The sequence below is a fragment of the Salvia miltiorrhiza genome, chromosome 4, assembly GCF_028751815.1.
Source record: "Salvia miltiorrhiza cultivar Shanhuang (shh) chromosome 4, IMPLAD_Smil_shh, whole genome shotgun sequence".
Classification (NCBI taxonomy): Eukaryota; Viridiplantae; Streptophyta; class Magnoliopsida; order Lamiales; family Lamiaceae; genus Salvia; species Salvia miltiorrhiza.
In genome coordinates, this window is record NC_080390.1 from 35481753 (window position 1) to 35497004 (window position 15252).

Consider the following 15252-nt stretch of genomic DNA (forward strand, 5'->3'; position numbering starts at 1 on the left):
CACTCTGTTCTGTCTCAACTTCAACGAATAAACTGTTTTAATTCCGAAATCTCCTGGACTCGAGACTTATACCGATGAAAACCTCTTTGAGTCTAGTTTTGTTTAAAAAAAAAAGTAGAGTTAAAAACTCCAAGTGGTTTAAGAGATATGGGTGTTTTCCCACAGTCTACCAGATTCGGCAGTTTGGCACGACCGGAAGCTAGGATTTTGAAAAATTAGCAAACGTTGTCCAATTGCTTTAAAATCTTACATGAGTCTGTATAACACTTGTATCTTTCTCCCATAAAAATTTGGGAGGCTGAATATTTTTGAAAGTCACTGAAAAGTGTGACTCCACAGACTGCTCTTCTAAATTTCCGGTGGAAATGCGCAGTAAAAGATTTATATTTTAAAAAGGTAGTAAAACAGGTTCAAATGACTTGAAATTTTACCAGTGTTTAAAAGACTCATATATATACACACCATAAAAGTTTGAAGATTTTTAGACAAGGAAAACCTCGTCGACTCATCAGTCCAGAACGTAAGAAAATTTCTGGAATGGTCGAATTTATAACATATACACATATCTTTTTAGATCCATGCTTTCACCATCATTCTCATGCATTTTCTTACTAAGAACTCATCATGCTTCACTTATCAATACATATATCCCTTTCAAGGGTTCTCAAGAAATATATCTCTTCCTCTCATGCATCTAACATGTAGAGGTGTATGAGCACATGAAGGTAGTGGAAAGTTGAAAGAATTCATCATGCTCTTCTTTTATCAAAATTTTCGAGAATTACAAGAGTAGAGAGGGGACTTTCATGCTTCAATATACATCAATATACATGCTTATATATCAAGGAAAATATATATATAATCATGAGAGGAGGATTGAGGTTGCTACCAACAAGATCAATGGAGGTGAAGTAGGGGATGATGCGTAGGCCTCTTGGAGCTTGATCTTGAAGATTGAAGTACACTTGATAGCTTGGTGTGAGGGTAGCACTTTTGGCTTCCTTAATCCTTTCCAAAAATGGTGAAACAAGGAGAGAAGTGTGGTGGAGAGAGGAGGGGAGGGGGCTGCCGAAGGGAGTACAAAAAGGAGAGAGGGAAGCTTGCTTTGATGAGCTTTGATGAGATGATGTGATGGAGTGATTGCTTCACTTAATGAGTATCTTGAATTAATTGTGTGAGGATGTCATCCTTGAGTGTGCAGGAGAGTGAGAAGAGAGAAGGAGAGAAGAGAGAGATGAGAGAGCCGAGCATGAGGGGGAGAGATGGAGATTTGTGCATGTGCATGGTGAGCTTGAATTGAGGGATCTTGTTGGCTAAACTAGGTTAGGCTTTTTAGAGCTCCTTAATGTGTGCATGTGAGTTTCATTGATGGTGAAAAAGAGAGTAATGAGGGAGAGAGGGGAGCTGCGTGAGGGAGGGTTTCATTTGGTTAATCAAATACTTAACTTAAGGGGTCCAATATAAAAATCAAAGCCCAACACATAAAATAATTAAAGTCCAATCATAGACTTTAATTTAAATCTTGTAAAAAAAAAATATTAATTATGTGTAAAATATTTCACATATACACATGCTCATTTTTAAATTAATATGCAATGCATAAAAATTTAAATAGCTAAAATATTTACAAACGTTTTTTGTAAATATTTTGTTGGAATTAAATAAATTCTTTTTCTCAATCCGGCGCGAATCATTTTAAATCTAAGTTCAAAATTATTCTAAACTTAGCTCGAGGAAACGGGGTATTACATCCCTCCCTCCTTAAAGAAAATTTCGTCCCCGAAATTACATACCTTGGTAATCTAGCTCGGGATACTTGACTTTCATTGAATCTTCAAGTTCCCATGTGGCCTCTTCCATCCCGTGATGGTTCCACTTCACTTTGACAAGAACAATGTTCTTGTTCCGTAAAACTTGAACCTTGCGATCAAGTATCTGGATTGGTTTCTCTTCATAACTTAAGTCCTGGGCTAGGACCACTTCATCGTGCTTAATCACATGTTTTGGATCAAACACATACTTTCTTAACTGAGAGACATGAAACACATTGTGCACGTCTCCAATACTGGGCGGCAATGCCAACCTATAGGCTACAGGGCCTATCTTATCTAGGATCTCAAAAGGTCCTATATAACGGGGTCGTAACTTGCCCCTCTTTTCGAAACGTATAACCCCCTTTGAGGGAGAAACTTTGAGGAAAACTCGATCCCCAACATTGAATTCTAGCTCTGATCGGCGTTTATCAGCGTAAGACTTTTGTCTATCTTGAGCTTCTTTGATTCTTTGCTTGATGTGGTCGACTTTCTCAACCATCTGTTGGACTAGTTCAGGACCTAACAACTTTCTTTCACCCACTTCATCCCAGTAAAGTGGTGATCGACATTTTCGGCCATACAAAGCCTCATATGGAGCCATTCCAATTGTTGCTTGATAACTGTTGTTATAAGCAAATTCCACGAGAGGTAACAAATCCTCCCAACTTCCACCTTTGTCTGCGACAATCGTTCGCAACATATCTTCTAGAATTTGAATCGTTCTTTCTGACTGCCCGTCAGTCTGAGGATGGTACGCTGTGCTGAAGTTCAGCTGAGTGCCCATTGCTTCTTGTAAACTTTTCCAGAAACGCGAGGTGAATCTGGTGTCACGATCTGATGTGATAGATACAGGTACACCGTGGAGGCGTACTATCTCTTTGACATATAACTTAGCAAGTTTCTCCAATCCAAATGTCATTTGAATTGGCAGAAAGTGCGCTGACTTTGATAATCGGTCCACTATGACCCAAATTGCAGTGTTTCCACGTGCTGACTTTGGTAGGCTCACTACGAAGTCCATGTTGATGTGCTCCCACTTCCACTCGGGGATTGGTAGTGGTTGCAGCATTCCATACGGCCTCTGATGCACGGCCTTCACTTGTTGACAAGCGAGGCATCGCTCCACAAACGACGCTACATCTCTTTTCATTCCTTTCCACCAGAAAATTTTCTTTAAATCCTGGTACATCTTTGTGCTGCCTGGATGTGCAGTGTAAGGAGTATCATGAGCCTCGCTCATAATCTCGTTCTTTAACTCTTCCTTATGTGGCACACACAATCTTTCACCAACCATTAGTGCGTTATCTTGTGCTTCAGTGAATCCTTTCGTTTCATTCGTTCTTGTAGCAAGACGCATCTTCTCCAAGAACCAATCTCCTCTTTGTGCTTGCACAATTCTTTCTCTCAAATCAGGTTTAGCTATCAAGGCAGCTACACAACCCGATACTGTGTTCGGAGGGTGCACAAACTCTAACCTGAGTGAGGCGAAGTCACGAATCAGTTCCTTTTGTTGGGTGACGAAAAACCCTAGCTTAGCCTTCGTCTTTCGACTCAGGGCGTCAGCTACTACATTCGCTTTTCCTGGATGGTAACTGATGGTGCAATCGTAATCCTTTACTAATTCGAGCCATCTTCGTTGTCTCATGTTCAAATCCTTTTGCTCAAAGAAGTACTTCAAACTCTTATGATCTGTAAAGATCTCACACTTAACTCCATAGAGGTAGTGTCTCCAAATCTTCAGCGCGTGCACGACGGCTGCTAGTTCTAAATCATGAGTCGGGTAGTTCAGCTCATGAGGCTTCAATTGGCGAGACGCGTATGCTATCACTTTCTGATTTTGCATCAACACGCAACCCAATCCTAGTTTCGAGGCATCAGTATACACCACGAATCCTTCATTCTCTTCTGGTATTGCTAACACTGGTGCAGTAGTCAGCCTAGTCTTGAGCTCCTTAAAACTTTGTTCACACGCTTCAGACCAAACGTATTTAGTCCCTTTCCTCAAAAGCTGAGTCATTGGCCTAGCCAATTTCGAGAATCCTTCGATGAATCTTCTGTAGTAACCTGCTAGACCGAGGAAACTCCTGATCTCATTGACGTTGGATGGTGCCTTCCATTCCTTGACTGCTTCGACCTTGGCGGGGTCTACTTTGATTCCTTCAGTCGACACGATGTGACCGAGAAACATCACTTCTCTCAACCAAAACTCACACTTACTGAATTTGGCAAACAATCTCTCATTACGCAGGGTTTCGAGTACGATGCGCAAGTGCTCTTCGTGTTGTTCTTCAGTCTTAGAGTATATGAGGATGTCGTCAATAAACACTAAGACAAAACTATCGAGATATTGATGGAACACTCGGTTCATCAAATCCATGAAAACTGCTGGGGCATTCGTCAGTCCAAAGGGCATCACGGTGAACTCGTAATGTCCATAACGCGTTCGAAACACTGTCTTTGGGATGTCTTCTCGTTTCATTCTGAGTTGGTGGTAACCAGATCTTAGATCAATCTTGGAAAACACACCGGCTCTTTTCAACTGATCAAACAGGTCGTCTATCCTTGGAAGATGATATCTATTCTTTATCGTGAGCTTGTTCAATTCTCTATAGTCGATACACATCCTTAGTGAACCATCTTTCTTCTTGACGAATAAGACTGGTGCTCCCCATGGTGATACGCTAGGCTGTATGAAACCTAGATCCAGCAGTTCTTGCAGCTGCACTTTCAATTCTTGTAACTCCGGCGGAGCCATCCTGTATGGTGCCTTGGACACTGGTGCTGCCCCCGGTTCTAGATCAATCGTGAATTCTAGTTGTCGGTTCGGTGGCATACCAGGCAATTCTTCGGGAAAAACATCTTTGAAATCTCGCACCACTGGAACTTCTTCGATTGTTTTCTTTGCTTCACGTTCTCCTGTCAAACTGACTAGGAAAGCCCGACATTCTCCATTTCTCATCATTTTGATGGCCTTCATCGCTGAAATTACTGGTACTCTCCCTCCCATTCTTATGCCATGAAAACTTGCCTTCTCCTTTCCAACGGATTGGAAAGAGATCTTTCTCTCGCTACATAGTATCGTGGCACCGACTTGAGTAAGCCAGTCCATCCCTATGATTATGTCGAATTCTATCATAGAGATGACGTACAAATCTGCCTTAAACGTTTCAGCACCTATGTTCAGCTCTAAGTTCGAGATAATGTCCTTAGCAGCCAATCTTCCACCACCAGGGGTGCTAACCTCTAAAGTTGTCTCAGCCAATTGTGGAGTCAGTTCTAATCTCTTACAAGCAGCATGTGAAATGAAAGAGTGGGACGCTCCAGTATCAAACAAAGCTATAACCGGCACGTCGAAAATATTAATCATACCTGCCAAGTTTCCTTGGTTTCCCGCTGCTTGATTTTGGTTAAGGGCATATGCCCTAGCATTTTGGGGCGGCCCCCGATGTCCTCCACGACCCTGGTTCTGTGGCTGTTGCGGTGCTCCTCCGCTCTTCCTTGGACATGCCGGAGCATAGTGCCCAGTTTCTCCGCAGGTAAAACAGACGTTCACTCCTCTCAGGCATTCTCCCAGATGGAGTTTCTGACACTTCGGGCAAGGTGTTTTAATAATTGCCTGATGCTGTTGGTTCTGAGGCTGATTCTGATTTTGGTTTGCAGCCCATGGTTTCTTCCCATTTCCATTTCCATTTCCAGGGTTTCCACCCGTTCTCTCGTTCCATTTTCTTTTTCCTTTACCACCATCTTGAGGTGGTACAAATCCAGACTGTCCCGGAGCTTTTCCTTTCTCCCTTGGTAGCAATGACTCAATGGTGAGAGCCCTGCTCAATGTTTGTGCGTAAGTGAAACCTCCCTGACTTGCTAGGGAGATTGATATCTCATGGCGCAGTCCGTTCCTGAATTTCTCAGCGCGCTTCTCATCAGTGTCCACTAATAGTGGAGCATATCTTGATAGTTGGTTAAAAGCCCTATCATACTCAGTTACTGTCCCAGCCCTTTGTTTCAAATTCCAGAACTCGTTCTGTTTCTTCTGTCTATAGCAGCCTGGTATGTACTTCTCGTACAATTCAGTCTTGAAATCTTCCCATGTGAAATTTTCCCATTGTTCCTCAGTCATTGTGCGCCTCACCGACTCCCACCAGAAGTCGGCTTCGTCTACCAGTTGGTATGTCGCGCAAGTCACTTTGTCTTCGTTATCGCAACGGATGTAGCCGAAGATTCGCTCTACTGCTCTAACCCATTTCTCGGCATCCGCGGGATCGCCTAGACCATCAAACGTTGGAGGCTTTTCTTTACGAAACTTTTCCTCAGCAGTACGCTCTGGTGCTACTTGAGGGATAGGCTGTTCAGGGATGAATCCCCTGCCGCGTCCGCGACCACGTCCTCGTCCCCTACCGCGTCCTCTTGGCGCATCTTCCATTCTGTTTTACTGATGAAATCAACACAACAGTGAGACTCATTCCGCATGTATACATACATACATACATAGATATACACAAGGTATATCGCTTCTATAGTATAACCCTGTGAAAGGCATACTTTATGTGGAAACTGATCTATTTTGGTGGAGTACTTAAGTGAATCCTTAATCTCATCTCATTGCTTCTACGTTATAACATATCTATGTTTAACGTCTCTATCTTACCAGTCCTTACTTAAATCGATCAAGCGGAGCTATCACGACTAACATTTCCAAGGCATTCTTGGGTGGTACTCAAACAGTTGTAAGAGGACCCTTCATTCTGATCGTATAGGCAGTAAACCTAAAACGATAACATAAACTTTCATTTATTCATTGGTGGCCGTCGTTTTCCACCAAATAATTCCTGCAATAGCTAAGAATTAATATAGTTAGTAGCAAGCAGGGTCGAACCACAGAGAACGGGTAATTGCAATCAATTTCCTAAAGATCTAAAATTTTTGGTGTAGCCACCACGCCTTAAGGTGATAGAAAAATTAATTAACTAAGAAAGCAAATTAAATTAAATAAAATAACACTAGAAAATAATCAAAGAAAAGGTAACTCGGCTCGAATAAATCCATATTAATTTAATGACTCTGATCCTCGACGCAATAATTAATTAATCCCTATTAACCAATTAGTTATAGGATACCGTGATACGCACTGACATACCCCAATTCCTACTTACTGTGTCGATAGACAGCTAGATACGCTAGTCTTGTCTATTTCCCTTATTCAAATATAACCTAGCTGGATACGCCAGACCTAGATTTAATATTCTAATAGCATTAAGATGAAGGAACCCAATTTATATCAATTATCCTAGATACGCTAGTAATAATTAATATACCAATTAATTCCTACTACCAACATGGTAGCTTTATCACTAATCAGCCCTATTCCAACAATTACGGATTGGGGGAACCAATTGACTGTAATCCAATTAAACCTAAGTTGGCCAGACTTAAATAAAATCAGAATTATCTTTAAACACAAGGAATTAATCGAAATCAATAGGAATCAATTTTATGCTCAATTAGGTCTCACAGATTATTAAATCAATACTTCATTATTCTCGCCGAATTAAAAATTTAGCTACACATAATTAAACTAAAAATAAGCAAAGGAATTGAAGCAATCATAAACACAAAAAATAAATAAACGGAAATCGAAAATAAATAAAATTACTACTAATTGAATTAACCGAAAACACGTCTGCTCCAAGTCTTGATCAAGCCGCCAAGTTCCAAAAGCAAAAGGCAAAGTCAAACTTGCACAACTCTAATGCTAATTAACGTGTATGCTTTCAAGAATTAAAACCAATCCTAACTTATATCTACTTAACTAGCGGCTGACCTAATCAACATAAAACTAATTCCTAATCTAATGATCCTAATGTGGCGGCTCCTTCTCTAAACAAGCATATATATAGGGATTAAACCCCTAAAGTCGCCGCCTTCTTAATCAACATGGGCTTCGGCCCCTAAAATATAAGTTCCAAACTAAAATAAGAGTTTTGGGCTCAATTAAATGTAAAATAAATAACTTCAAGCCCAATCTCTAATTCTCTTCCAAAAGCATTCAACTTGATCCAAAATTCCCGATTTTCATCATCTCCCGACATCTGCCATCTTCATTCTCCATCCACGCAATTCCTGCCCCAAAATACCAACAACTTGGGTAATATCAAATAAAATCACACGATAAATAACTCGAATCTAGACAACTAAATCACACACATCATTCATTCATTCCTTCATTCATTCGTTTCTTTTGAAACCTTTAAAAACACTTGGACAATAGATGTCCCATTCCTTTAAAAACTTTGCTTTTGCCGGAAAGATTCAAGGAATCTAACTCGACCATTCGTACATTGATTCGTTAAGGGCTCGGGTAGTCCCAAACACGAAATAACATTCATTGAGTCGTTATGGGTTCGGGTAGTCCCAAACATGACACTATCGTTAAGGGTTCGGGTAGTCCCTAACACGATATTAGCTTGGTTATATGAGCCGAAGACTCAAAATAACAATATGAAAGCGATTAGCAATTCATAACTTATAGCATATGGAAAGCGATAAGCAATTCACATAGCATCATTCATTGAAAGCGCGCACTTCTTGAAAACCTTCAAAACATTTAATAACTTTGAAACTTTTAAATCGTACCTCTTTCTTGCGGCAGTGTGACGGCGAGCTGAGGTTCAACAACTTTCTTAGAAGTCTAGAGGTACTAATCTAGACTCAACATTAAAAGCTTTTGGTTATCAGAGACATGAAAGAAAACTTATGCTCTGATACCATTTTGTCACACCCCAATTCTTGAAACAATAACTATAACTGGGGTACGACTAATCATCTAAATGAACAAGGGAAAATCCTTGTGAAATCCGAATAAACGGGATAACAATTGGGCTTAGCCCCTTTGGATGAAGAAAGACAGGTATTCAAATGATACGAATCAATCTACAAACATAACAACTTCAGGATCACAAGTTTAGTGTCATGCTTCAGATAACCAACATTCATTAATCGAAATACTTGAGAGTCAATAGTTTAGGCTTCAACAAAAGATAGATACGGGCTAGCTCTATAGCGGAAGTCAAAATAAGGAGTTGAACTCTAGCCTCAGCTCCGCCCCGTCATCACCCGCCATTAACCTGAAAACATTTGAAAGTATTTTTGGGCTAAGTACTAATGTACTTAGTGGGCTGCAACTTTAAAACATTTCATAATCTGAAGAACAGTTTATCCAATCATACTTGACATGACTTAGAAGGTTTTAAAGTGAAAGAACTTCTAAGCATGTTAAAACATTTCATTTATAGATACATATATATATATACTTAGTTTGCGCACAGATGTCACACTCATTTCTGTTACTCGCTGTGATCCCGGACCTCTAGCCACCGACGGATCCGTTTCTCTCATTTACTTGAACTGAGGGCGTAACCCAGACAAGTTTACTTTTGACCTCGGGACGCTACCCAGGCAGGCCCTTACATTCTATGCTTCGGAACACATCCAGCAAGCATCCTTATAACGCCTCTTAGTTAGTGCCCGAATGGAGATCAACCCACCGAGTCAGCTAACGGTGTACACAATTCTCAAATAACGTGTTAGGCCATAAGAGAACCTCAATTGATTCGTTGTGGCGAGCCTTAAACAGAGCAGAGTGCACATAAACATTTTATTGGATAAACAGTTTATATATTACGAACGTTTAAGCTCATTAGCTCAATCATACATTTGGAAAATAAGCCCACCTGTATAGGCAAAGCCTGTCGTTTAACTTAATCTCTGAATCGGAATAGCAGTGCTAATCCTTCTGACGTTCAAAGCCTACAAGAAATCTATTCTCAATAGGTCTCCTTGAATCAAATCTTAAGTCGTTGTGAAGTGCTTAACATTCTATGATTCACTTAGCCGGGTTTTCAAAATTTAATGAATAAATAAATGAAAAACATTTTTCTTGAGTTAAGAACACCAACAATATTCTTACTCATCTTTCTTTAATAATTGGAATTATAATTAAAACCAATTAAATCATAAATACTTTTATTGCAAAATATAATGCAATTTCATGTCATAACATGGTGTATTACTCCACTAAAACCCTTTAAAATCCTTAATACAAAATCAAGGTAAAATTTTCGGACACCAACAGTTCATCACTCTGTTCTGTCTCAACTTCAACGAATAAACTGTTTTAATTCCGAAATCTCCTGGACTCGAGTCTTATACCGATGAAAACCTCTTTGAGTCTAGTTTTGTTTAAAAAAAAAGTAGAGTGAAAAACTCCAAGTGGTTTAAGAGATATGGGTGTTTTCCCACAGTCTACCAGATTCGGCAGTTTGGCACGACCGGAAGCTAGGATTTTGAAAAATTAGCAAACGTTGTCCAATTGCTTTAAAATCTTACATGAGTCTGTATAACACTTGTATCTTTCTCCCATAAAAATTTGGGAGGCTGAATATTTTTGAAAGTCACTGAAAAGTGTGACTCCACAGACTGCTCTTCTAAATTTCCGGTGGAAATGCGCAGTAAAAGATTTATATTTTAAAAAGGTAGTAAAACTGGTTCAAATGACTTGAAATTTTACCAGTGTTTACAAGACTCATATATATACACACCATAAAAGTTTGAAGATTTTTAGACAAGGAAAACCTCGTCGACTCATCAGTCCAGAACGTAAGAAAATTTCTGGAATGGTCGAATTTATAACATATACACATATCTTTTTAGATCCATGCTTTCACCATCATTCTCATGCATTTTCTTACTAAGAACTCATCATGCTTCACTTATCAATACATATATCCCTTTCAAGGGTTCTCAAGAAATATATCTCTTCCTCTCATGCATCTAACATGTAGAGGTGTATGAGCACATGAAGGTAGTGGAAAGTTGAAAGAATTCATCATGCTCTTCTTTTATCAAAATTTTCGAGAATTACAAGAGTAGAGAGGGGACTTTCATGCTTCAATATACATCAATATACATGCTTATATATCAAGGAAAATATATATATAATCATGAGAGGAGGATTGAGGTTGCTACCAACAAGATCAATGGAGGTGAAGTAGGGGATGATGCATAGGCCTCTTGGAGCTTGATCTTGAAGATTGAAGTATACTTGATAGCTTGGTGTGAGGGTAGCACTTTTGGCTTCCTTAATCCTTTCCAAAAATGGTGAAACAAGGAGAGAAGTGTGGTGGAGTGAGGAGGGGAGGGGGCTGCCGAAGGGAGTACAAAAAGGAGAGAGGGAAGCTTGCTTTGATGAGCTTTGATGAGATGATGTGATGGAGTCACTACAAAATTCGCGAAAAATAGCTACGGAAATTTCCGTAGCTAAAAACATTAATTCCGTAGCTAAATAGCTTTAACTACGGATCGGAAACGGAAATCGTCCGATGGTATATCGCTCGTCGCTAAATTTTTAGCTACGGAAATTCGATCCCTCGCTAACGTTAGCTACGGATTTAGCTACGGAAATTCCCTCGCTAGAATGTGTCGCCGTAAACGTCGTCTAACGTTCAGCAACGGATTTAGCTACGGAAAATCCGTAGCTAAATGGCTACGGATTTTTCCGTAGCTAAATGGCTACGGAAAAATCCGTAGCGAGTTCGACAATAGACCGACGACAGGAGTTTCTTCACCAGCTATTTGGATTTAGCTACGGATTTTTCCGTAGCTAATCCGTAGCTAAGTTGCTAAAATTTTGTATTTTTTATTTTAATTTTTGTTTACCTAGATACAACCTGTTATATATTCGATTTCCAGCAAAACTAGGAACAATTACTATTATTTCAATATCCAACACACATACTCATTATCCCAAAATAGTCATAAACCAAGATAGTTTAGAAATCACATATAAGTATCTCAAAACCAAACACCTAGAAATAGTAGTCACAAACCCAAATAGTCTAGAAATCACATATCTAACAAGTATTTCAAAACCAAGCACCTAGAGATAGTCGATACCGAAATCAAAACACATGTATGATCATATGGAACATGTGATGGTGGATTTGGATAACTAGTGGCGGTGCTTGATTGCCCTTGCAACTGCTTGATAATCCCCATTGCAACTTTAACATGTTCTTCTAATCGAGATGTCCTTTCTCGCTCCGCTTGAAGCTGCTCCTCTACATTTCCTAGGCGAGTGGCATACAGCTCTTTGTCGATGTCGGACATAGCTGAAGTACTACTCTCTCCCGATATATCGGTCTTCAAGGTCGATGCGAGACTACCTGTGCCGAACAATCTTTGCTTTTTATCTAAACCGCCTCCCAAAACATTTAGATAAATCTTGTTCATATCCACGGGCGTATCAGGATTAGATTGGCCCATCTCTGCACCAATTTCTTGTATCTCCACCTAATTCATAAAAAATGTTATATAAAACATATTAAAAATGGTTCTTAAGCATGATAACCAGCTTACCACTTGGTTTCAAAGGCCCCCTCGATTTCATTTTTATGCTCATAAACGAACATAACATTGTGTGCACACAGGTGGGTATAACTCGATCGTTCAAAATCAAAACTCTTTTTGTGAGCTATACCCCTTTCTTGACATGATCAATCCACATAATATATCATAATATGAAATACTCCAGACTCATTCTATGCAGCTAGAAGCAATTGCAGCTTCAGTTCATTGTAATGCTTCACTCCTATGAAGGTTAGCAATATCAGATTCCATGCTATGCATGTCACATTTATTAGTATCAGTTTTATTGTGACGAGGATTCCTTCATGTGCGTGTGAGTTCAGGGTATCGGGAGGAACACTATAGTAATTGAAACTAAAGTTCCAAGTGTAAGAATCAACAACAAATTTCTCAACCTTTGATTTCCCTCTAAATTAAACTGAGATAAATGCAAATTTTGCAATCGCGGTGAACAACAAACAGAAAAGACTACCAAATATTCTCATATTCGCCATGCATTTTCATAAACCAAAGGCATAGCATCTCAAACTGATTCAGAAAAATAACATCTTCATCCAGTATTTGAACTAAGGGTCACACTGATCCACCACATTTTAACATAACTTGGATTGCAAAACTCAACATAAGTGGACAGACAACATTGATAAATTTCACAATGTGGATGGCTCTTTAACCTAAAAGATGCAAACAATCTGAAAAAACAAAAGTACGAACGGCAATTCAACAACACAGCCAGGATTAAAAGCAGATCAATGAATACGAAATCGATAACAACAAACGACACAGATTACCGGGAAAAGCTCAGGTTCACTTCTTGGTCTTATATTCACAATGTTAAGAATCTCTGCCTTGGCCAGTTCAAATTTTTGACACTCTTCAACAAAGTTATCAATAGTTTCCCTTGTTTGATTGCAAGCAACAGTCCCGTCTAGATAATCAAAAACCTAAAGGAAAAACGAAAAACTAAAAATAGGAGAGATGCAATAAATTTTAACATAACTAGATGATCATAACTACGAAATTCCCAACCTTGAACTCAGATTGAGATACGGTTGCAATAGCTCGAGACGCATCCTTTCCAGCTCCTCTTGATCTCAAAAGGTCAAGCACTTCGAAATTAGTGAGAGCACCATCACTGGCCTCAACTCTGAAACAAATTAGAGAAATAGATTAGATAAAAAGGTAACTGCTTTCTATGTTAATTCTCTATTGAGTAGAAACTCTCTACATACACTTTCTCATCAAGTGAAAAGCTATCAAAAATTTGTGCCTTCAACTGCTCATCCAACAGCACATTTGATGACTTGAAATCTCGATAGATAACCTGAATTTCTAGGTCTTCATCCAAGGAATTAGGAATATATATATATACTATTACTATAGTTACTCACAACTTACTTTTTCCATCCAAGATTGCTCGTATGGTGAAGGAAATTGACATCTCTTTTTAAAGTTGAGAAAGTGTGGATGAGATCTGTAACAACAAACTCTCAGACTCTTAGTATAACAAGGGCTAGGGGCTGTCAAACAATTCATTCCCAAATCTATAAGCCCAATTAAACAAGAACAAAAATGAGAGGATAATGAAGTAGCTAGTTATAGGAGATAGTAAAGGTAAGGGATTACCATCTTGAGTGAGCAGAGGATAATCCAATAAAAGGTGCAGCAACAAACTCAATTTGTAATTTGCAATTAGACGAGAAAATCGCCACCTGCACGAATGGCGGAACTGGAAAAAAAATACAAATTCAGAGAGAGGGAGTCAAGCAAAAGTAATGTCTTCTTTTGATTAGCATTCTATTAAAGAACACCAAGCATACGAATTCAGAAATCAAAAAAGCGAATAAAACTAAGAACTCAGATTTAGAAATAAGATAAGCAAAGAATACACACAAATTTGAAGTCCAAAACACAAGTTCAACACCCTCTTCGAATCAGCCGCACTCTTTAAGAGGTTCACCACAAGTAACTCATCTAATCTTTCACAAATTCTAACGACTATATATCTCAATCAGTGTGGTCCAATGAAAGCTTGAGACTACTTCACAATTTGAAATTAAACTAAAAATCAGATGTGATTTCGGGCAGTAGGGAGCAGGATTAAAACAAAAACTAAAAAAAAAACCTGCTGCTGCCGAACGGAGGTGGTGGCAAGGGCTGCCGGCGAGTGCTGAGGAGCGGCGAGATCGGGCGGAGGCGCTGCGAACGAGAGCAGCACGACAGCGGAAGAGCGAGATCTGAATTGTGACTGCAATTCAAATGACACAAATTATAATCTCGCAACTGAATCGCGAGATCTGAATCACGAATTTCGAACTCTGAATCTCAGCTGCTTCAATGAGTGGAGAGGAGAGAGAGAGAAGGAGTTACCTAAGGTGGGGAAGACGGTGGCGGCGCCGGTGAGAAGACGGCGGTGAGAGAAATGGAAGAGCAGCGCGGCTAGGTTTGTAATTGGGGTAAAGTGAGAACCGCGCGGTTGGAGCAGTGAGAAAGAGCCCGTTAGATTTGAAAATCGGATTTTGCTACGGAAATTCCGTAGCTAGTAAGTCACAATGATTTTGCTACGGATAAAATCCGTAGCTACGGATTAAATTTTAGTTTAGCTACGGATTTAGCTACGGTTATTCCGTAGCTAACGATTTTTAACAAAAAATAGCAATTTTTTTTACTTTAATGACGGAATACATCCGTAGTGAAAGTATTGCTACGGAAATCCGTTGTTAAATCCGTTGTGAAATTTAACAAAATATATCCGTCACAAATCCGTAGCGATTCCGTCACAGAATAGCTACGGAAATAAATCCGTAGTTAATTCCGTAGCTAAAATGAGCGTTTTTTTGTAGTGAGTGATTGCTTCACTTAATGAGTATCTTGAATTAATTGTGTGAGGATGCCATCCTTGAGTGTGCAGGAGAGTGAGAAGAGAGAAGGAGAGAAGAGAGAGATGAGAGAGCCGAGCATGAGGGGGAGAGATGGAGATTTGTGCATGTGCATGGTGAGCTTGAATTGAGGGATCTTG

The 15252-nt window shown here is 39.5% G+C and overlaps 1 protein-coding gene across 1 annotated transcript; it reads right to left on the reverse strand.

Annotated features, from left to right (window-relative positions):
- Positions 1-11604: 11604 nt before the first annotated feature.
- LOC131023361 (uncharacterized) lies at positions 11605-14920 on the reverse strand. Its single transcript, XM_057952901.1, has 9 exons — positions 14903-14920; positions 14604-14755; positions 14456-14481; positions 14359-14423; positions 13860-13962; positions 13632-13707; positions 13263-13380; positions 13025-13177; positions 11605-12158 (listed from the first exon to the last, which is right to left on the reverse strand). Exons 1-9 carry the CDS (start codon positions 14918-14920, stop codon positions 11712-11714), a joined length of 1158 nt encoding a protein of 385 aa, XP_057808884.1. The 3' UTR covers positions 11605-11711.
- Positions 14921-15252: the final 332 nt, after the last annotated feature.